This window comes from Piliocolobus tephrosceles, chromosome 6, assembly GCF_002776525.5.
Source record: "Piliocolobus tephrosceles isolate RC106 chromosome 6, ASM277652v3, whole genome shotgun sequence".
In the NCBI taxonomy this organism is placed as follows: domain Eukaryota; kingdom Metazoa; phylum Chordata; class Mammalia; order Primates; family Cercopithecidae; genus Piliocolobus; species Piliocolobus tephrosceles.
Window position 1 is genome coordinate 14,810,168 of NC_045439.1, and position 24,134 is coordinate 14,834,301.

Here is a 24,134-nt window from a genome sequence, read left to right on the forward strand (position 1 = left end):
AGCAATGGGGTTGCTGGATCATATGGTAGCTCTATTTTTAGTTTCCTGAGGAACCTCCAAATTATCCTTCATAGTACTAATGTACTCTCCATTGTACTAATTTATACTCCCACCAACAGTACACAATCTCCACATCCTTACCAGCATTCATTATTGCCTGTCTTTTCGATAAAAGCTCTTTTAACTGGGATGAGATGATAATCTCATTGTAGTTTTGATTTGTATTTCTCTGATGGTCAGTGATATTGAGCACATTTTCATACAAATGGCCTGTTTGCCATTTGTATATCATCTTTTGAGAAATGTCTATTCAGATTTTTTGCCCATTTTAAAATCAGATTGTTAGTTTTTTCCTATTGAGTTGTTTGAGCTTTTTATATATTCTAGTTATTAATTCCTTGTCAGATGAGTAGTTTGTAAATATTTTCTCCTGTTCTGTGGATTGTCTCTTCACTTTGTTGATTGTTTCTTTTGCTGTGCAGAAGCTCTTTAACTTGATGTGATTCCATTTGTCCGTTTTTGCTTTGGTTGCCTGTGTTTGTGGGATATTACTCAAGAAATCTTTGCCTAGATTAATGTCCTGGATAGTTTCCTCAGTTTTCTTTTAGTCATTTTATGGTTTTTAGATTTAAGTCTTTAATCCATTTTGATTTGATTTTTGTGTGTGGAGAAAGAGGTCTAGTTTCATTCTTCTGCACATGGATATCTTCTGCATATGGATATGGATGGCCTAACATATATTCTATTTATTTCAGAATGATCTATGTGCTGAGGAGAAGAGCATGCATTCTGCAGCCATTGGTTGAAATGTTCTGCAAATATCTATTAGGTCCATATAGTCTACAGTGCAGATTAAGTCCAATGTTTCTTATTTGATTTTCTGTCTGGATGACCTGTCCAGACAGAAAATCATGTCCAAAGATGAACATGGGTTGTTGAAATCTCCAACAGTTATTGTATTGGGATCTGTTTCTCTCCTTAGCTCTAATAATATTTACTTTCTATATCTGAGTGCTCCAGCATTGGGTGTATATATATTTATAATTTTTATTTCCTCTTGCTGAATTGACCCCTTTATCATTATATAATGACCTTCTTTGTCTCTTTCTATAGTTTTTGTCTTGAAATCTATTTTGTCTGATATAAGTATAGTGACTTCTGCTCTTTTTTGGTTTCCACTTGCATGGAATATATTTTTCCATCTCTTTATTTTCAGTCTATGTGTGTATAGGTGAAGTGTGTTTCTTGTAGGCAACAGATCACTGGGACCTAAAAAAAAAATCCACTCAGGCACTCTATGTCTTTTGATTGGAGAGTTTAGTCCATTTACATTAAATGTTGTTATTGATAAGTAAGAACTTACTCCTGACATTTAGTTAATTTTTTTCTAGTTGTTTTGTGGTCTTCCCTTCCTTCTCTCTTTCCTTCCTGTCTTCCTTTTAGTGAAGGCAATTTTCTCCAGTAGCATGTTTTAATTTCTGTCTTCAAGCTCACTGATTTTTTATTCCACTTGATCAATTCTTCTATTAATTTCTTGCTTTTATTTTTTGTATATCTGTTGTATGTTTTTAAATTCTAGGTTGCCGTAATATCTTATAACCCATTAATTTATTTATTTTTTTATTTTTTATTTTTATTATTATACTTTAAGTTCTAGGGTACATGTGCATAACGTGCAGGTTTGTTACATATGTATACTTGTGCCATGTTGGTGTGCTGCACCCATCAACTCGTCAGCACCCATCAATTCATCATTTATATCAGGTATAACTCCCCAATGCAATCCCTCCCCCCTCCCCCCTCCCCATGATAGGCCCCAGTGTGTGATGTTCCCCTTCCCGAGTCCAAGTGAGCTCATTGTTCAGTTCCCACCTATGAGTGAGAACATGCGGTGTTTGGTTTTCTCTTCTTGTGATAATTTGCTAAGAATGATGGTTTCCAGCTGCATCCATGTCTCTACAAAGGACGCAAACTCATCCTTTTTTATGGCTGCATAGTATTCCATGGTGTATATGTGCCACATTTTCTTAATCCAGTCTGTCACTGATGGACATTTGGGTTGATTCCAAGTCTTTGCTATTGTGAATAGTGCCGCAATAAACATACGTGTGCATGTGTCTTTGTAGTAGCATAATTTATAATCCTTTGGGTATATACCCAGTAGTGGGATGGCTGGGTCATATGGTACATCTAGTTCTAGATCCTTGAGGAATCGCCATACTGTTTTCCATAATGGTTGAACTAGTTTACAATCCCACCAACAGTGTAAAAGTGTTCCTATTTCTCCACATCCTCTCCAACACCTATTGTTTCCTGATTTTTTAATGATTGCCATTCTAACTGGTGTGAGATGGTATCTCATTGTGGTTTTGATTTGCATTTCTCTGATGGCCAGTGATGATGAGCATTTTTTCATGTGTCTGTTGGCTGTATGAATGTCTTCTTTTGAGAAATGTCTGTTCATATCCTTTCCCCACTTTTGGATGGGGTTGTTTGTTTTTTTCTTGTATATTTGCTTGAGTTCTTTGTAGATTCTGGAAATGAGCCCTTTGTCAGATGAGTAGATTGCAAAAATTTTCTCCCATTCTGTAGGTTGCCTGTTCACTCTGATGGTAGTTTCTTTTGCTGTGCAGAAGCTCTTTAGTTTAATGAGATCCCATTTGTCAATTTTGGCTTTTGCTGCCGTTGCTTTTGGTGTTTTAGACATGAAGTCCTTGCCCATGCCTATGTCCTGAATGGTACTACCTAGATTTTCTTCTAGGGTTTTTATGGTATTAGGTCTAACATTTAAGTCTCTAATCCATCTTGAATTAATCTTCGTATAAGGAGTAAGGAAAGGATCCAGTTTCAGCTTTCTACTTACGGCTAGCCAATTTTCCCAGCACCATTTATTAAATAGGGAATCCTTTCCCCATTTCTTGTTTTTGTCAGGTTTGTCAAAGATCAGATGGTTGTAGATGTGTGGCATTATTTCTGAGGGCTCCGTTCTGTTCCATTGGTCTATATCTCTGTTTTGGTACCAGTACCATGCTGTTTTGATAACCCATTAATTTAAACTGACATGTCTTGAAAAGTTGTTGTAGTTATTATATTTGATCAGTGTGTCTTTTAGTTTTTCTACTTAAGATATGAGTTTACACACCATAATTAACATGTTATAATATTCTGTGTGTTTCTGTGTACTTACTATGACCAGTGAGTTTTGTGCCTTCAGATGATTTATTATTGCTCATTAATATCTTTTTATTTATGCTTGAAGTATTCCCTTTAGCATTTCTTATATGACAGGTCTGGTGTTGATGAAATCCCTCAGGTTTCTTTTTTTATCTGGGAAAGTGTTTCTTTTTCATGTTTGAAGGATATTTTTGCCAGATATACCATTCTAGGATAAAAGTTTTAAAAAACGTATGTCATGCCACTCTCTCCTGGCCTGTAAGGTTTCCACTGAAAAGTCTGCTGCCAGATGTGTTGGGGCTCCTTTGTCTGTTATTGTTTCTTTTCTCTTGCTGCTTTTAGGATCCTTTCTTGATCCTTGACCTTTGGGAGTTTCATTATTAAATGCCTTGAGGTAATCTTCTTTGGCTTAAATCTGTTTGGTGTTCTGTTACCTTCTTGTACTTGAATATTGGTATCTTTCTCTAAGTTTGGGAATTTCTCTGTTATTACTCCTTTGAATAAATGTTCAATCCCTATCTCTTTCTCTATCTCCTCTTTAAGGCCAATAACTCTTAGATTTGCCCTTTTGAGGCTATTTTCTAGATTTTACAAGCATGCTTCATTCCTTTTTATTCTTTTTCTTTCATCTCCTCTAATTGTGCATTTAACTGTGCTGTCTTCAAGCTCATTAATTCTTTATTCTGCTTTATCAATCCTGCTGTTAAGAGACTCTGATAATTCTTCAGTATGTCAATTACATTTTTCAGCTTCAGAATTCTGCTTGATTCTTTTTAATTGTTTCAATCTCTTTGTTATACTTATCTGACAGGCTGGATTCCTTCTCTGTATTATCTTGAATTTCCTTGAGTTTTCTCAAAACAGCTATTTCAAAATCTGTCTGAAAGGTCACATATCTCTGTCTCTCCAAGATTCGTCTCTGGTGCCTTATTTTGTTCCTTTGGTGAGGTCATGTTCTCCTGGATGATCTTGATGCTTCTGGACATTGATTGGTGTCTGGGGATTAAAGAGTTTGGTATTTATTGTAATCTTCACAGTCTGGGCTTGTTCATACCTGTCCTTCTTGAGAAAGCTTTCCAAGTATTCAAAGGGACTTGAGTGTTGTGATCTAAGTCTTTGCTCACTGTAGCTGAATCTGCATTAGGAGGTACTTCAAGCCCAGTAATGCTTTGGATATTGCCAACTTGTAGAAGTACTGCCTTGGTGGTCTTGTGTAAGATCCAGGAGAACTCCCTGTATTACCAAGAAGAGACTTTTGTTATCTTACCTTACTTTCCACCAAGCAAATAGTGTCTATTTCTCTGTGCTAAGCTGCCTGGAGCTAGGGCAGGGGTGATGCAAGCACCCCTGTAGCCACCACCACTAGGACTGCACTGGGTCAAACCCAAAGCCAGCACAGCACTGGGTCTTGCCCAAGGCCCACAGTGCCCACTGCCTGGCTACTACCTATGTTTACTCTAGGCCCAAGAGCTCTATAGTCATCAGGTGATGAGTCCAGCCAGGGTTATGATCTTCGCTTCAGGGCAGTGAGTTGCCCCCAGCCCCAGCTAAGTCCAGAGATGCCATCTGGGAGCCAAGGAAGTTGAGACCCTTAGAGTCTATGTGGTATTCTATTCTACTGTGGCTAAGCTGGCATCCAAGCTGCAAGACAAAGTCTTTCCCACTCTTCCCTCCTTTATCCTGAAGCAGAGCAGTCTCTCTCCATGGCCACCACCACCCCAAGCCCATGACAATTACCTCCTGGCTACCGCCGCTATTCACTCAAGGCCCAAGGACTCTTCAGTCAGCTTCTGGTGAATGCTGCCAGTCCTGGGTTTCTCCTTTCAGGGCAGTGGCCACACTCTGGCCCAAGGCAGGTTTAGAAATGCCACCCAAGAGCCAAGTACTGGAATCAGAGACCCCAGGAGCCCACTTCATGCATTGTCCACTGTGGCCAAGCTGGTACCCAAGCTGATTTCTGGTTCTTATAAAGGTGCTTTCTTGTGTTCATCATTATTCAATTTGATGTTCTGCAGGGATGGATAATCATTGGAGGCTCTATTCAGTCATCTTGCTCTGCCTCCTCTCTATAATCCCTCCCTTTCTAATCTTCCCTACTCCCCTCCTCTACTCACCCACCTCCTTCTTTATCCCTTTTCCTTCCTTCTTCTATTCCTCCCACTCTTCCTGTTTCCATCAAGTTCATCATTAAAGATGCAGCACTGGTCAGATCTTCTATTTGCTCTAACATAATGTAAGTGAATTATTCTTGAGTCCCATCTGCTTCACCTCATTTAGATAGGACTTGGACCCATTTTCTCAACTCAGTGAAGTGCCTTGGAAAGTGGTAAACCTGGTTTCACTCATGAGGGTTTGATTTTTCCCTTTACTTTTCCTTTTGATATCTTCTCATCCACTGTCACCTTCTTATATGGTTTGGCTGTGTCCTCACCCAAATCTCAACTTGAATTATATCTCCCAGAATTCCCACATGTTGTGGGAGGGACCCAGGGGGAGGTAATCGAATCATGGGGGCTGGTTTTTCCTGCACTATTCTCATGATAGTGAATAAGTCTCACGGAATCTGATGGGTTTATAAGGGGTTTCCGCTTTTGCTTCTTCCTCATTTCTCTCTTGCTGCAACCATGTAAGAAGTTCCTTTTACCCTCTGTCATGATTGTGAGACCTTCCCCAGCCATGTGGAATTGTAAGTCTAATTAAATGTCTTTCTTTTGTAAATTGCCCAGTCTCAGGCATGTCTTCATCAGCAGCATGAAAAGGGACCAATATACCTTCTTACTTGTTAGGAGGGTATTACCGAGAGTCTTCAGGATTTTGTTGATTTACCTTCCTTCTCTCAATGTTGCCTCAACAATGAACTGTTATATATTATTGGGTAAGTTTTGAGATTGAGGTAAACTTGGAAATATCTTATTAGGTCTAACAGGAATTAGAAAAACACTGTCACCAAGACAAGACAGAGGCTGTGTTTGTTTTTAACACACAGCATTTTTATTGTCCCGTTTAAAACCAGTTTCTTCTGATCTTCAGTCTCTGATATGATTTTTTTTTTTTTTTTTTTTTGAGACGGAGTCTCGCTCTGTCACCCAGGCTGGAGTGCTGTGGCCGGATCTCAGCTCACTGCAAGCTCTGCCTCCCGGGTTCACGCCATTCTCCTGCCTCAGCCTCCCGGGTAGCTGGGACTACAGGCGCCGCCACCTCGCCTGGCTAGTTTTTTGTAGTTTTTAGTAGAGACGGGGTTTCACCGTGTTAGCCAGGATGGTCTCGATCTCCTGACCTTGTGATCCGCCCGTCTCGGCCTCCCAAAATGCTGGGATTACAGGCTTGAGCCACCACGACCGGCCCTCTGATATGATTTAAATGACAAATTTCTGAAGGTTTCTGACATAACTTCAAAAAGCTTGGTTTTGTAGGCCTCAATATTTTGTCCTTGATGTTCACCAGCAAAAGCAGTTTTACAGTTATATAATCTCCTCTATTGGTCCTTCCTTGTTTGAGGATAAAGAGAGACTACAAAATCCTGATCCTATTTCTCCAGATCTTCACCACTCAGTTTATTTATTCTCTATTCTGTCAATAAAGCTTTTGTTTAACTTATGTTAGTATCAGGATTAATCCTTGTGGTTCATATGTCTGAATCGTGTGTTGAGACAGCAGCTGTGTCAACCTAAGAGTCTGGTGATCACGCATCATATGATTGTGAAATAAATGAAAGTAATCGTGAATATTGTTAGGACCACAATGTGGAACATTTCCAGTATTCCAGAAAGCTCCCTCTTGCCTCTTGCCTCTTGCCATATTTTTTTTTTTTTGTTTTTTTTTTTTTGTGGGTCAGGGTCTTCCTCCTTTTCCCCCTTGCCCAGGCTGGGGTGCAGTGACATGATCTCAGCTCACTGCAACCTCCACCTCCTGAGGTCAAGTGATTCTCCTGCCTCAGCCTCCCAAGTAGCTGGGATTACAGGTATCCAGGCTGGTCTCAAACTCCTGACCTCAAGTGATCTGCCCATGTAGGCCTCCCAAAATGTTGGGATTACAGGCATGAGCCACTGCGCCCAGCCTAATGGTATTTCATTGAAGATTTAGTTTGCATGATTAATAATGTTAAGCACATTTTCATGTGTTCATTTTTATATCCTTTTTTACAAATTCTTTTCAAGTCTTTTTTGAATGAAGTTTTGATTTGAGTTACTTTTCTTGCTGATTTCCATGAGATTTTATTGTATTATGGGTATAATTTTTTGTTAGAAATATGACTTGGAGATATCTTCTTGTAATTAGTGGCTTGTCTTATTTACTTTCTTCATGGTATCTTTTGAACAAAAATTATTAATTTTTGAAAGCTCAGTTGATCAGTCTTTCCTTTTATGGTTAGCACTTTTTACTTCTTGTATTCTATTTAAGAATTCTTTGCCTATCCCAAAGCTATGAAGATATTCTCCTGTTTTCATCTGGAAATTGATTGTTTTAGATTTCATATACAGATCAAATGCAAAATCTCTAATTTTGTATATGTTATGAAGTGAGGTTCCTTTTTTTCCCGTATGACTACCAGAGCCTCTACTCTGGCCTTGAATTGAATATTCATCTTAAGCTTTTCTTTTTGCTTTTGTAAGCCCTCTAATATATCCATAAAAGTCATGCCACCCCACAATCTTTGTAAAAACCATGGTTGTCATTGTAATCAACTGTAGCTACTCCACTGGACCACCTCAAGTCTTGCCCTCCACAGACACTGCATCCCACATGCGCCACAGAGATAATTTGAGTAATTGTGAAGCCCTTGCTTGCTATGGTTTGCCAGGCATAAGTGGTCATCTGTTCACTCATTAAGTATGTAAGCAGCTCAGTCCCAGAATTCCACCTCTATATTCTATGCCCTAGGGACATTGTAAGTAAAAACACTGTATCAGTTTTGGACTATGCAGGAAACATAATTCCACTCAGGTGTTTTACCTGAAGAAGCTTTATAAGGGGACTATTTGCAGAGGGCAGACATGGTTAAAGGGAGCAACAGTGATATTAAAATATCCAGAGACTAGCGATGGAAGAAAGATGTTACAGTCTCTTTGCTTAGAGGGATAAGATAGATAGATGGCATTACTAAAGCCCAGTCAAAGCTGGAATGGAGTAGGGACTACCCTTTAAGAGGTGTAGTCTAGGAAGCTCACAGCCACCACAGAACCACACCACCAAAGCAAGAAGAAAGAGGGTGAAAACTACCTTAACTTCTGTTTCCTTCCCCTTTCTTAACTCCTGCTGCTGCATTTCATTTGCCAAGCCCAATCAGGAGTCAACTGGAAACAGCACAAAGATTGCAATTCATAGAAATCAGTCTTCCATTGCACCAAACAGGAAGGAGAAAGTCTGAGAGTGGATCTGGAGGAATGGCCAAATAAAGAATAAACAGTGCATTTTGTGAAATAAAAACCAAAATAGACCTAGGAATATAATGTTGGAAACAGTAAAAATAACACCTAAGAAAACTAAATTGTCAATAAAAATTATAAAATATTTTAAACTATAAACTATAGAAACATACCCAGATGTAAAATGAACAAATAAGTGGAGAAAATCTAAAATAATAAATATAGATGCTAAGGATTCAGAAACTGCAAAATTGCAGGAATTTCTAGTGATGAACAAAAATTGTGGCTGTATGTTTCTCTCTTTTATCTACAGTTCCTGGCATAGTATAGCCCTCTGATAGAAATGGGTGGGTGGATGGATGGATGGATGGATAAATACAAAAAATAGAAAGAACAAAGGAAACCAAAATCAATAATGACATTAATTTTTTGAACTAAAAGCAAAACAAACCAATACTAAAAGCAGAAACACTCTTCTGAATTATTTGAAATGGAAAATGTAAATCAATTTTAAAGAAACAAAAATCAAGCCAGCCTTGGATTCTTCTGCTGCAACCGTGCCTGTTGCATATTCTAAGATAGAACCTCCAAAAAAATTAGTTTCATGTAAGAATTTGGAACCAACTCAACTCATTATTCATATTCATATTCATTTTCTAAAAGAGAATGTAGAATTCTTCTACAACAAATTATGGTGATTCCTTACATGACACTGGCTTTACTGATAAACATAGGTCCTATTGCTTTGTTTTATTCTCTGCACCCACAATAACTTTGTTTGAAAGCATTTTAAGCAGCAATAAAACTCAACATGTATTGCACCAATGATCTAGGAAGCTCAATTAAAGTGATGACAGTATAAATAACTGAGACAAAGTACGTGCATGGGTAGGCAATTGACCACTATGGTTTGAGTGCCCTCTGGCTGACAATGATTGTAAGACACATCAATTATAAGATGTGTCTCAATTCCCAAGCTGTTAACATGTGAAACAAGCATTTCTTGCCATATTTATCCACAAAATATGGCATATTGAACCTTAGCAATTACATCAGCAAAGTTTTGCTACTGAAAAGCTCACGGGAGCATAAGAAAAAACCTGACTATATGTGATTCAGAGGAAATAATTATGAATATTATTGACATAAAAAATAAAAACACAGTTGGAGACTTTCAGAGCTGCATAATAAAATAATCAAGAATTTAAAAGACAAGAAGAATAACAAAAAGTTAAAACCAAAAAGCCAAAGTTTTGCCATCCCTAAAAGGCAATCCAAAATGCTATCTGTTTATCTGAGTATAACTTTACATGGAGTTAGGAATTTTTTTGGAATCCTTTATTGTGATCATTCATGGAATTTTTTAAAATGTGCATGCTGGCGGGTGTCTGTAATCCCAGCTACTTGGGAGGCTGAAGCAGGAGAACCACTTGAACCCGGGAGGCGGAGGTTATAGTGAGCCAAGTTCGTGCCACTGCACTCCAGCCTGGGTGACAAGCAAGACTCTGTCTCAAAAAAAAAAAAAAAAAAAATGTGTACGATACAAGTCTTAAAAAGCAAAAGAAGACTAGATGTGTGATTCATACTTGTAATTCCAGAACTTTGGGAGGCCAAGGCAGGAGCATCGCTTGAGCGCAGGAGGTCAAGAGCAGCCGGGGCAACAATGTCTACACACACACACACACACACACACACACACACACATATATATATACTTTTAAGTTTGTGTATATATATTAAAGCAAGGGAAACAGAATAACCCATAAAAATAAACATGAAAAAGAGAAAACAAGACATACTGGAAAATGTACACAGTATAAAATAGAATAACCAAAAGTAGAGCTGGTCTACAATTATCACCATAAATGTTGTGGATTCATTGATTCCACAGCATTGATTGAGTACCTTGTATATGCCAGGTATTGTTCCAATCACTAAGGGTACAGCAGTCTCTTTTCCTGTGGAACTTACACACTTGTCAGAAAAGACTGATAATTAACAAATAAACCAAAATAGGCTGTATGTAAGATAAATGCTACACAGGAAAAAAAAGGCAAGATAGGTAAATAGGAAGTGCCAGGTGAAGCATTTGTTGTGTTGTGTGGTATAGCATGTATTGTAGTCTACGTGAGCACCCCTGAAGCAGATGACGGAATGAGCAGATATCGGAGGTAATCTACATTTCTCAATTAAAGACAGAGTCTTATTTTGGATTTTAAAATCTTAAAATATATTGCCAGGAGTGAAAAACTTAAAGCTAAAGTGGAGAGAAAAAATATATGAATAAAGATTTGAACAACTGTGCCAAACACACTGGGAGAGAAAGCAGAGGCAGTAATGTTCGTATTCACACAGAGCAAGAGTTTTAGGCTGAAAGTATTCAATAAACAAAGTTATTTCTGTGATAAAATATAAATAGTAAAATTATGTCATATTGAATCAATGCTCTAAAATAATACAAGATATGTAAATATACAAAAATGAACTATAAGGAACATAAGAAGAAATCAACTGAAGTACCAAAGTAGAATACATTTGAAATTGACAGTATTAAATCTTTAATATATGAAGATCAAGATAAGACTATAAGGGAACATTCCATGTAGAGGAATTAAATGTTGAAATATAGGGCATGTGTAGTATACTACAGCTAAATTTCCTAGGGATGACTCATTGATGATGACAGCAGGGAGGTAAACTGAACCCAGTTTTCCATTTGAGTCAAGCTAAAGAATTTCATCATGCCATTAAAAGATTATTAATATAATCATAGTTGTATTTTAGATCATATAGGGGAATATACTGGAAAATGTAAGATTTTGTTAAATCCAAGGGAAGTCGTTTCCAGACTCTGTGTCACTACAGAATCTATTCACTGAAGTAGGGGAAGAAACAAACAGAGGGGATGTTTAATTAAGAGATTAGAGGAAAATAAGTTAGGTCTGTCTAGTAGTGGTTTCTCTTCCTATTACCAGCAAATCAGATTCCTGAAGACGTAAGATTTTAGGCCAAGTGATATGTTGATAAGAGGCTATTTTAAAAGTTTCAGTGTGATGATGAGGGTCTGGATTAGAAAAGTGGCCATAAGTATGAAGAAAACAATGGCAAATTATTAATGAAACCAGTGGGAGTTTGTGAAGGATTGGCTGTGAAATAGGAGGAAGTGGGTATAGTCAAGAGTTACACATAGGGCAACTGGATAAGTAATGATACAATGAACATCATCCACAGAACACAGTATCCATTTCCAGTTGTGGCATCACTTTGCTGCTGTTAACAAAATACTTAGAAAAATTATTTTCTAAGTTGATAACCTGAAAAGCTAATAGAAACAACCAGGCCAAACTCTAAGGGAAAACAAAACCTTGGTGATATGGTTTGGCTGTGTCCCCAACCAAAGCTCCCCTTGAATTGTAGCTCCCATAATCCCCATGTGTTGTGGGAGAGACCTGGTGGGAGGTAATTTAATCATGGGGGCAGGCCTTTCCCGTGCTGTTCTGGTGACAGTGAATAAGTCTCACAAGATCTGATGGTTTTATAAAGGGAGTTCCCCTGCATAAGCTCGCTTGCCTGCCACCATGTAAGATGTGACTTTGCTCCTCATTTGCCTTCAGCCATGATTGTGAGGACTCCCCCACCCATGTGAAACTGTGAGTCAATTAAATATCTTTCCTTTATAAATTACCCAGTCTCAGGTATGTCTTTATTAGCAGCATGAAAACAGGCTAATACACTTGGAGAGGTAAACAGGGGACACAGTACAAAAGTCCTTTTGACCTGAACAGATTTACAAATTCCTGCAAACTTAGACTTTGAATTTGGTGGACTAATGAAGAGTTATGGCCCTGAGTCTACCCAGGTAGTGAGAATGATAGATGGTGTGCCCCACCATACACCAGAACCCCTAAGGGCTCTACCCTTAGGACAAAGATGAATCAGAGGTAAATCCATACACACTCACACATATCCCCAAGGAATACAACAAAGTCGTCTTGTTAATTGGGTAGGAAAAGAAGAAGAGAGAAAACCCCATCTGAGAGGTTATGGCCATTGGAAGGCCTCTGTAAGATTTGCAGCCCTGATTTGCATTGTCTGGGATTACAGGTGCCCACCACCACACCCAGCTAATTTTTGTATTTTTAGTAGAGACGAGGTTTCACCCTGTTGGCTGGGCTGGTGTTGACCTCCTGACCTTAGGTGATCTGCCCACCTCAGCCTCCCAAAGTGTTGGGATTGCAGGCTTGAGCCACTGCTCCCAGCCATTCATGATTTTTTAAACAAACACTTATTAAAGCATGAATAGAATGTAACTTCTTGATTAAGAGTATCTAGGGGGGAAAGAAGCCATAGCAAATATCCAATCAGATTTTCTAGTAACACACCAAAAGCTTTTGCTATGTCATCTACCACTACCTCTATTCATCATTGTATTGGAGGGCTGAATTAGTCTAGAGAAGCAAGAACAATATATTAGAAGTGTAAGGTTGGAGAGGAAGGAGCCCAGCTATTCCTGTAACAGATTATCTAATTGTGGAGATAGACAACCTCAGGCTCACGTAGCTGGAGCACAGTAAGCATTGCAGAAAGTCATAGAAGATAAGGTCAGAGAGGTACTGGAATTCAGACCACAGTGGCCCTTGGAGGGCATTGCAAGGACTTTGACTCTTACTGAGAGAGAGGTTGAAGCCATGGAGAGTTTTGATAAGGGGAGTGGATGAAGTGACTTAACATTTTGAAAGTGTTACTTTGGATGCTTTTTTGAGAATAGACTGAAGGGAGCTGTGGGCAGAATCACAGAGACCAATTAGGAGGCACAAGAGAGATGACAGTGGCTTGTACAGGGTGATAGTGGTGACAGAGGTGAGAAGTGGCTGGAGTCTATATATATTATGAGGCTTGAGTAAATAGGATTTCTGATGGATTCGATACAGGGTATGAGAGACAGAGGAATTAAGAATGACACTGAGGTTTTTGGGCTGAGCAGCAGCAATAATGCAGCTGCCATTAATGAAGGTGAGGAAGGCTGGGGCTGGAGGAGGTTTGTGTGAGGATCAGGAGCTCAGTCTGGAATGAGTTCACTTTGAGAGGCCCAACCAACATCAAACGAAGCTGTTGGAAGGCAGTTAGCTACATAAGCCTAGACTTTGGGGAAGAGCACTAGATGGTAGACTTAAATTTGGGAATTATCTATCTAAAGATGGATTTAAAATCCTGAAACTGTATGAGATCTCCAAAGATAGTGAGAGAAGAAATCTAAAAACTGAGTCCTGGACACTCCAATGTGTAGAATGAACTAGGAGAGCCTGAGCTAACTGGGTGGGTTTGGGTGAGACGCAGTGTGCAGAAATTAGCCTTTTTCATCCTGAGCCATGATCTTTCACTCTAGCTTCTTCCAAGGGAGGGGACCCTGTCTCAGGACCAGTGTCTGCTTGGCTAAGTGAATGCTGCAGCATCATCTGATTACTGACAGTGCCTCTCAATGTGGCGCCCTAAGGATGAGAGAACCACAGCACGCCCCGTTTGGTTCAGCATATTAATCCTAGTATAACTTAATGATCAATGTCTACTGATGATTTCCCTTGCCTTCCTAAGGCATTTTCTCACTGCCTTTTACCTCTTCAGGAATCTGATTTGCTGGTAATAGGAAGAGAAACCACTGCTAGAAAGACCTAACTTCTTTTCCTCTCGATCTCTTTTTTTTTTAATTTTATTTTTATTTTTTATTATTATTATACTTTAAGTTCTAGGGTACATGTGCGTAACGTGCAGGTTTGTTACATATGTATTCTTGTGGCATGTTGGTGTGCTGCACCCATCAACTCGTCAGCACCCATCAACTCGTCATTAAACATCCCCTCTGTTTCTTCCCCTACTTCAGTGAACAGATTCTGTAGTGACGCAGAGTCTGGAAATGACTTCCCAGGGACTTAACAAAAACTAATACGCATTTTCCTAATTCAGGAGTCTCAGGGCCCTACTTCCACCTCTTAGTTTAAATGAAGGTGTCTTTACAAGGTATGATATTAATGTTTTTCGACTTCTATTATATCAGTATCAAGACACTTCTCTTTATTTCCTAATAGGAATGGGAAGACACGGTGCAGTTGGAAGTGTTACTGAGAGAATTTTCACATTATACTATGATCACTTGGGATTCCTACATAAGCTGACTCCGGGTCGCTTTGAAGCTAGTGGATCACCCACAGCCTTTGGAAATTTTAGAAATCTTTTTGGACAGGTCAGTATATAATGCATTGAAACAGTTTGCCTTATTTTAAGAATAGATGCCACATTCGATACACAGAATAATGGGAAAATGGGAAAGTATTTTCCTTGGGACAAACTCATTAATGCAGTTTGCTCTATTTAACTAAAGGAAGAACCTCCATGTGCCACAAACATCTCCAAATCTTCTTCCAAGTCCCATATGGGGTTATATAGCTTCAATTCCACCTAGAATATCTTCATGCAAATATCTTCACAACAGAACACCACTAGACATTCTAAGCTAGAACCATTACTCCCAACCCAGGCCAAGGTAGGGATGATTCTCTACCTCCTAAGGTTGGCCCTGGAAAATCATGGGTTGTGAGGCCAGGCACCGTGGCTCATGCCTGTAATCCTATCATTGTGGGAGGCTGAGGTAGGTAGATTGCTTCAGCCCAGGAGTTGGAGACTAGCCTGGGCAACCAGGTGAAACCCCAGCTCTACAAAAGAATTCAAAAATTAGCCTGGTGTGGTGGCATTCTTCTGTAGTTCCAGCTTCTGGGGAGGCTGAGGCAGGAGGATCACTTGAACCTGGGAAGTTGAGGCTGAAGTGAACTGCGATCGTGATGCTGAAGTGAGCTGTGATCGTGCCACTGAACTCCAGCCTGGGCAAAAGAGCAAGACCCTGCCTCAAAAAAAAAAAAAAAATGGGAACATGAGCTGTGGTCTACTTTTCTTCTTTCCTATTAACCCTGCCCCCTGGTTTCTTCTTTTTCTAGTGACAACATAAAAAGGAGTTATCTTCTTTACAGATGATACTTGATACAGGTTTTTATCATAGTTTAATGTGTAATATGCTACTTGTGAAGGTAGCTCATCCTTGGGCACCAGTTACAAAACTGGACACTCTCAAACCATGAACAAATTATCAAATATTTTTGACTGGGGTTAGTAAAACCTGCCCTTTGACTTCAAGGAAATGGAACAAAAGATGAATCTGGTTTTAACAGATCATTCCAATTGCCAGGCCAAAGCTGCAGTTGAGAGAATGGTGTTTAGCTTCCCTTCTCCCCGCCCTGCACTGAGAATGAGGGCAGGGACTTCCATGGGAGAGTGAAGACGCCACATGTGATGCCCTGTGTCTTTGCCCAGGTCTGGGGTGTGGATTCTGCATTTATACAAAGCAAATGATGTGAGCAGGAGCGTAGAACTAACCAAAAAAAAGCATTTACCTCCATTTTTCACCAACTTCACAATTTGTAGAAAGTGTCTTAGTTCCCTCATGTGAAAGTTTAAATTATTAAAAGAAAAAAAAAAAACCCTACAGGTATTTGTATACTTAGGACAAGTTTGATGAAGCCATACTCAACAATATCACTTCCCTCTCCACAAACTATGCATGCATTCTCTCTGGATAAAAATAATCATTGCCTCTTACTACAGTGTTGGAGCTCTTAATCTTTATAACAACTATTTATTTGTATTTCACTTATGAAGAAAGTGAGGGACAGACAGGCTGGTTAGTTATTGGGATTAGACATCTATCCTAGGCAACTGGCTCTGGGGTCTGTGCTCTTAGCCATCCTGCTGCCTTTCATTGGATTTACATACACTTTCCCTAGGATATGCTTGTCACTCCCAGGCTACAGTGTCATACAGAATTCTAAAGATGTTTAGCCATTTCAGTGATTTTCAAGAGTCCTCAAGCCATTTGGCTCAGTCCCACATTTATTTTCCTGGCATCTATTTCCCCTTTCTCCTCAGTGCATTCCCAAAATTCAGTAACTAGGGAAAAAGGCATGACAGAAGATGAGTCTTGGAGGCACTATGGGATGGATGCATCCCCAACCAGTCTGCATAATCTACTACCCACACCTTGTCTCATAGCAACAAAGTCAACCCCAACAGCCCCTTTGGGGATGGTCCTTACCTCTCTTCTCTCTCCTAAAAGTTCTCCAAGCAGGACAGGGTCAGGATTAGAGAAAGGTGTGTTGAAAAGAAAGACCTATAGATCAGAAATTTAGGCCAGAAGTGCCTGGGTAGACTGCAAGGGGAGATCTGTGAGTCAAGAAAGGAGAACGGCTTATGCTACCAGTTGGGAGACTCAGACAGCAGCTGTCCAGAGTCTCTAGCATGAGATCAGGAGCAGCAAGTGAGGACAGGGATTTCACGGGCCCTTTCCTAAATAAAACTTCAAATAAGAACCCGGTTCTAAAATCTGCATCTCCAGGCTCCTCACACACCCGCAATGTGAGTCAAGTTTCCATGTACCCTTTCACTCCAACCATCCATGAAGGGCATAGGAATCTTACACCAAATCTTAGTCATCAGAACTTCCATTCCTCCTTAACAGGAAAATACATCTTCCCTTGCACACACGTAGATGTTCCAACAAAACATGTTGACGTATTTCTCCAATTGATAAGTATACCAGTATTGTTTTAATGTGAACTGGAAATAAATCTGTGACTTGAATTTTGTCATAATTGAAGTATAAAGTAGTTTAAATATAATATTTTCTCTGTTTCCAGCCTCCAGATATGGGCTTTGAGACTGCGCTTGCCCCACAGCACACCTCTTTAGATGAAATTATCTTTTTTGCATATGTACCTGAGAACGAACCACAGGAAACGATCTACAGCAAGAAGTTCAACAATATACACTACGGAAAAGTGATACACTCTGGGTAGTGATTTGCATTTATTTAGATGGTATATTGGTTTCTAGAATCTACTTTTTAAATTTTTTGAAATAGGGTCTTGCTCTATCATCCAGGCTGGAGTACAGTAGTGCGATGACAGCTTACTGCAGCCTCAACCTCCCAGGCTCAAGCAGTGCTCTGGCCCCAGCCTCCAGAATAGCTGGGACTGCAGGCACACACCACCACACCCGGCTAAGCTTTGTACTTTTTGTAGAGATGGGGTTTCACCATGTTGCCCGGGCTGGTCTCAAACTCCTGAACTCAAGGGATTCACCCACCTCAGCTTCCCAAACTGATGAGGTTACAAGTGTGAGCCACTTATCTGGCCAACAGATCTAAATTTTGGACCTACTTTTTTGAATAATTTTCTTGGTCAAATAGAGTAAGTCTTTTTTTGACACCTCACAAGGCCAAATACATTTATAGACTCCAAGATGCCTTGCATGATGCCCCAATTTTAGAAACCTAGGACCATTTATATCAGCGCCATCAGGCCAAGCTATAGAAATGTGTTTCTTGAGTATCAGAAATATTCTGGACTACACTGGATACTTCCTATCCACTGAGTTTACTCACATGACAATTCTTGTATATCCTAGAGACTAACACATTTAATGTACTGGAGACTATCTTTTATGAAATATTGCATGGAACAATATACAGAATTCTCAGAAATGCTTACTTCTAAGGTATCAGTAAAAGTCAATAACCCTTCAAGGCCTAATAACTCTTATTCAGAATATGAATTCTGGCTAGGTGTCATGGCTCACACCTGTAATCCCAGCACTTTGGGAGGCCAAGGCCAGCAGATCAGTTGACACCAGGAGTTGGAGACCAGCCTGACCAACATGGTGAACCCCATCTCTACTAAAAATAAAAAAATTAGCCAGGTGTGATGGCTCACATATGTAATGCCAGCTACTGGGAAGACTGAGGCACAATAGTTGCTTGAACCCAAGAGGCCGAGGTTGCAGCAAGCCAAGGTTGCGCCACTGCACTCCAGCCTGAGTGAGAGAGTGAGACTCTGTCTCGAAAAAAGAATATGAATTATATAACCCCCAAATCTACCAACTAAAACAGAAACAATTTCAACAATTTCAGATTACCAGAAACTCACTGCTATGGTCTAAATATCTGTTTTCCCCAAAAATTCATGTGGAAATCCTAACCCTCAAGGTGGTAGTATTAGGAGGTAGGGCCCTTGGTAGGTATCTAGGTCATGAAGACTCTGCCCTCACGAATGTAATTAGTGCCCTTATGAAAGAGACCCCAGAGAGCTAGCTAGGCCCTTCCACCACTGGAAGGACTGAAGGACAGAGCCAGCTAGGCCCTTCCATCATGGAAGGACACACATAGAAGACACCATCCATAAACCAGAAAGTGAACCCTCACCAGATACCAAATCTGCTGGCACCTTGATCTCAGACTTTCCAGCCTCTAGGGCTGTCAGAAATAAATTTCTGCTGTTTATAGGCTACCTGGTTTATGGTATTTTGTTATAGCAGCCCAGATAGACTAAGATATTCACCTTGTCTCAAAGTGGTGGGCTCTATTCTTACACTATTGGAATCTGTATATTACATGTGTTTGGGGCTGTCAATACGTATCTTGTCCCACAGCTAACAATACCTTGCACCGTGAGGCAGCTCACTCAGAAGCGGAGGTGAACATGGGAATTAGACCTACCATAACAAACATCAGCAATATTTTTTCTTATGAGGATTGTATAAATTTTGTCTCTAACGAAAGTGTCAGTAATCTCTAGAATTGTTTTTTGCTCTAGGTGGATCTTGTATGTGTGATGTTCCAAATCAGCTAGTTTGTGTTTATGTAGGTGTTTTTCTATAGAAAACCTACAGAATCACTTTTCAATCTTTTAATATTAATATGATTAATATTATACCAATGTTAATCTTAATTTGTTATATTCTAATTATTTTTAAAAGCATATGGGGTCATTCTCTTAAGAATCAGAGTATTTAAAAACCAGAACAGCACAATTTGTGATAAGATTCAGTAACTTTGCTCTGTTTGCACAGAAACTAGGGAATGGGTATCTTCAAGGCAGGAAATATGAGCAAAGCCAGGGTCAGAGACCTGGATAGCAAGTGGAACTTCAACTAGGGAGGTGAGGAATTTGGGAACCCAGTGTTCTCAGGTCCGCAGGAGGCCAAAGGCAGTTATCTAGGTAGTCAGGATGTAAGGCAGAGTGAACCATTCACTCACTCCACCAATCAACATTTAACACTGACTACCAGCAAGGCACTGTGGCGGGTGCTGCAACAGAGTGGTGAGCATGACATTCAAGCATCTCAGTCCGTGAGCTTGTATTCTAGCCCCAGAAGCAGACAAGTATGTAATTACAGTTGACTAAGTCTACAAAAGGGAAGTATACAGCATTTAGAGAGTTTTTTCCTGGGGCTTGAGCTCTTGTTTGGAGAATCCTAGATTTCTCCTGGAATAACACCCAAGTTCCTTACTGGAACTCAAAAAGCCCCACTGACCTGGCTCCACTCTCTTGAGTGACCTCTTTGCTTTGTTCACTGCAGTGAAGTCACTCTGGTTTTCCTTTGGTTTCTGTAACACATCCTGCTCCTTTTGGCCTAGAGGCCTTTGAGCATGCTGTTCCTCTTACTTAGAATCTTCCCCCAACCACCACTCTCTTCCTTCATCCTTGTTCTTCTGGTCTTTTCTTAGGCTTCAGAGTTTGGGTGAAAGAAGAGAGGTGGGGAGTTATACATGATATAAATGATGAATTGATGGGTGCTGACGAGTTGATGGGTGCAGCACACCAACATGGCACAAGTATACATATGTAACAAACCTGCACGTTATGCACATGTACCCTAGAACTTAAAGTATAAAAAAAAAAAAGAAGTCCTCCTGTTGGAGACTTCCAGAGTCTTTGGTTATAGGCAATGCTACCCTTGCCACTAGTGACAACTACCCCTGCCCTGCCAGCCCTTGGAATTCTATCACTGTGTTGGGTCCCCTCTTTCAGCAGTCCTTCTGGGCAGCATATTTTTTTCTTTCCTGCCTCCCCTCCACCCCCACATGACCCTTCTCCCCCAGAGACAAGCATTGTCTTGGATTTTATGTTAACATCTTTTAAAGTTTTGCTTTAGAGCATTAACACCAGTTTTATGAAATGTATGACTTGCCTTTTTCATATAACATTATGTTTTTGAAATTACTCCATATTGGTATGTGGTCTGTAATTCACTCACATGAATATGCTACAATTTATGTAGCTATTCTCCTATATTGTTTTGGAATCATGTCAAACTTTTCCTTCCTTCCTTCCTTTCTTTCTCTTTCCTTCTTTCGACAGGGTCTCCCTCTGTCACCTATGCTGGAGTGCAGTGGTACAATAATGACTCACTGCAGCTTTGACTTCCCTGGCTCAAGTGATCCTCCTACATCAGCCTCCTGAGTATCTGGGACTACAGGCACGCACATGCCACCATGCCCAGCCAGTTTTTTGTTTTCTTTTTTTTTTTTTTTGTAGAGATGGGGTTTTGCCATGTTGCCCAGGCTGGCCTTGAACTCCTGGGCTCAAGTCATCTGCCCACTTTGGCTGTCCAAAGTGCTAGGATTACAGGTGTGAGTGACCCCGTCTAGCTTTTCAGTTTTACCTATGTAGAATTGATGTGTCTAGTGTGAAGTGGGAATCCAGTTTTTCCTTTTTTTTTTCATGTGGGTAATCTATTGTCCATACAAGCCCCTCCTTTCCCCCACTGATCTGCAGCACTGCCCTGTGATATATCCTGGTCCCGTATATGCATAGGTCTGCTCCTGTCCTCTCTCCTATTTCACTGGTGTATTTGTCTTCTCCATGACACACTGACTAAATGACTCTAATTATGAAACACGTGTGAATGACCCCCTCCCTCTGCCTTTTCTTGGCTTTTGGTCTTGCATTTATATGTTAGACTCAGCTTGTCAAGTTCCATTAAGGAAAATAAAAACCCCAAAACCTGGTAATGGAAATTACCTCTTGCAACCAAATTCTGCCTTATATCACTGTTAGATAGATCTTGGGTGGGAATTTCGTGCTCTTCCTCTAGCAGTAAGATAATTATTAGTTCTTGTAGAATTTTAGGACCAAGACAGTTTCCTGATTCTTCTTAAGGGATAGAAGTTATTATTTCCTCCTTCCCTCTTCTGCCACATGTCTTTCCCTGGGCCCTGTGGGTGAGTGGACCCTTACTTCTTCTCTGACAGTAGGTAAAAGTGTTTGCTTCATAAGGAAAAAGGATGAGGGAGGGAGGGAGGCAGGACTTCTGTACCAGCACCCTCCTGACACCCCCTAACCCTCAGCCACTGATCAGCTCTTTTGAGGCCTGTGTGCAAAAGTATCTAATGCCCAACCTTCTGTGGTTTAAGGCTTTTACTTCCTATGAGAGAAGGTTCAGGGAAGTAGGTGATGCTTCAGGTCTGTTTCCTCCCAACCTCTGATCCCCACAAGCTACCTGTACCACCAGTGGTGGCTGTCTCTGATCTATGGTCCTGCCCCAGTCCTTGCCACGAGCCTTCAAGGGAAGCCAGTGAAGTCTGCAAGTGAGTACAGACTCCCATTTGTCAGGTGCCCAAGCACTTCCAGACTCACATGCTAGCACATACCTGACCTTTGGCCCTTTTTTACAACTTCAGCTAACTCTTACTTGCTTGTGTTGAGGTCAGCACTATTTCTCCTTCCCATGTTCTTCCACAGGTGACACTGTCCTGGTGTTCAGTCTCTCCCTGGAATGGCTTATTGCTCTGGGTTTCAGGTTAGTTGGTTATCTTGTGACCTTAGTTTGCTGACAAGCTAGAGAAAAGTCATGACTTTGTACCTTATCTACTTTTTGTTTTGTTTTCTTGTTCGAGAGCATCTTTCTGCATTTAAAGCAAAAGCAGTCTTGTGATTGCCTTTTGTAGAGTAATCTTATATTTTTCAAATTTGCTAAATTCTCTTAATAATTCTAGTACTTTTTCTACATATTATCTTGGGTTTTGCAGTAGAGGTACATTTTTAATTTTTTTTTTAAGTTTCAATAGCTTTAAGGGTACAAGTGAATTTTGGTTACATCGGTGAATTGTGTAATGGTGAAGTCTGGATTTTTGGTGTACCCATCACCCAAGTAGTGTACATTGTACCAATAAGTAGTTTTTCCTCTCTCACCCCTTCCACCCTCCCTTCCTCTGAGCCTCCAATATCCACTATACCACTCTGTATGCCTTTGCATACCCATGGCTTAGCTCCTACTTGCAGTGTTTGGATTTTCTGTTCCTAAGTTACTTCACTGAGGTTAATGGCCTTCAGTTCCATCCAAGTTGCTACAAAAGACATTATTTCATTATTTTGTATGGCTGAGTAGTATTCCATGGTATATATATACCACATTTTTTTAATCCACTCATCAGTTTATGGCACTTGGGTTGACTCCATATCTTTGCAAATGTGAATTATGTTGCAATAAGCATACATGTTCAGGTGTCTGTTTTTATATAATGACTTATTTTCCTTTGGGTAGATAACCAGTAGTGGGATTGCTGGATTGAATGGGAAATCTATTTTTAGTTCTTTGAGAAATTTCCATACTGTATAAATATTTTTAAGTAGATAATCATATTACCTGCCAGTACAATTGATCCTTGAACAACGTGGCTTTGAACTGTGCAGGTCCACTTATACATGGAATTTTTTCTGCCTCTGCCACCCCTGAGTCAGTAAGGCCTCCTCAGCCTACTCAAGAAGATGACTAGAATGAAGATCTTTATGATGATCCATTCCACTTAATAAATAATAAATGTATTTTCCCTTTCTTATGATTTTTTTAATAACATTTTTTCCCATAGCTTACTTTATCGTAAGAATACAGCATGTAAGACATATAACATACAAAGTATGTGTTAATCAACTGTTTCTGTTATTGGTAAGACTTCCAGTCAACAACAGCCTACTTGTAGTTAAATTTGGGGGGAATTAAAAGTAATATGTGAATTTTCATCTGCACAGGAGGTTGGCATCCCTAACCTCTGCATTGTTCAAGGGTCAACTATAATTTTTTTTGTTTTTTCCTTAACATTTCTTAGCATATTATAACTTTTTCCTGTTATAGTGTCTGGGACCTCCAATATTTTGTTAAATACAAGATAATGGAATTATTGTTGCTTCTGACTATATATATATAGATATATCCATATCTATATATAGAGATATCTTACAGATATATAGATATCTCTATATATATATCTTTATATATATATAAAGCATTTCATCATTTTCTTAAACCCTTTATCATTTAAATAAATTTATCTATTTTTCTAGTTTAAGAGATTTAGACTTTGGGATTTTAATTATTATTTCTCCTGTATCTATTGAGCTTATCTATAGAATTTTTTCCTTTAACTTTTTATTTAATGTTGTAAATTATATTGTGGATTTAATGTTGAACCAACCTTAAAGTCCTGGAATACACCTATCTTTGACATTGTGTAGTATCTATTTACATACATTTCTGAACTCTGTTTGCTAATATTTAGGATTTAAACATCTATGTTCTTGTGGAAAGTTTGCCTGTAATTTTTCTTTCTCATATTGTCCTTCTGTGGTTCTGTTAACAAGATTATACTAGCTTCATAGACAATTGTTTATTATTATTATTATTATTATTATTATTATTATTATTATTATTATTATT

General features: G+C 39.5%; 1 protein-coding gene across 1 annotated transcript in view; it reads left to right on the forward strand.

The window, feature by feature from the left end:
* Positions 1–24,134, forward strand: part of CATSPERB (cation channel sperm associated auxiliary subunit beta) — a 153,142-nt gene that overhangs the window by 76,501 nt on the left and 52,507 nt on the right. Inside the window, exons 15-16 of the mRNA XM_023205482.1 lie at positions 14,624–14,778; positions 17,279–17,433. Coding sequence (XP_023061250.1) covers positions 14,624–14,778; positions 17,279–17,433 — 310 coding nt within the window. The remainder of the gene's footprint in view (positions 1–14,623; positions 14,779–17,278; positions 17,434–24,134) is intronic.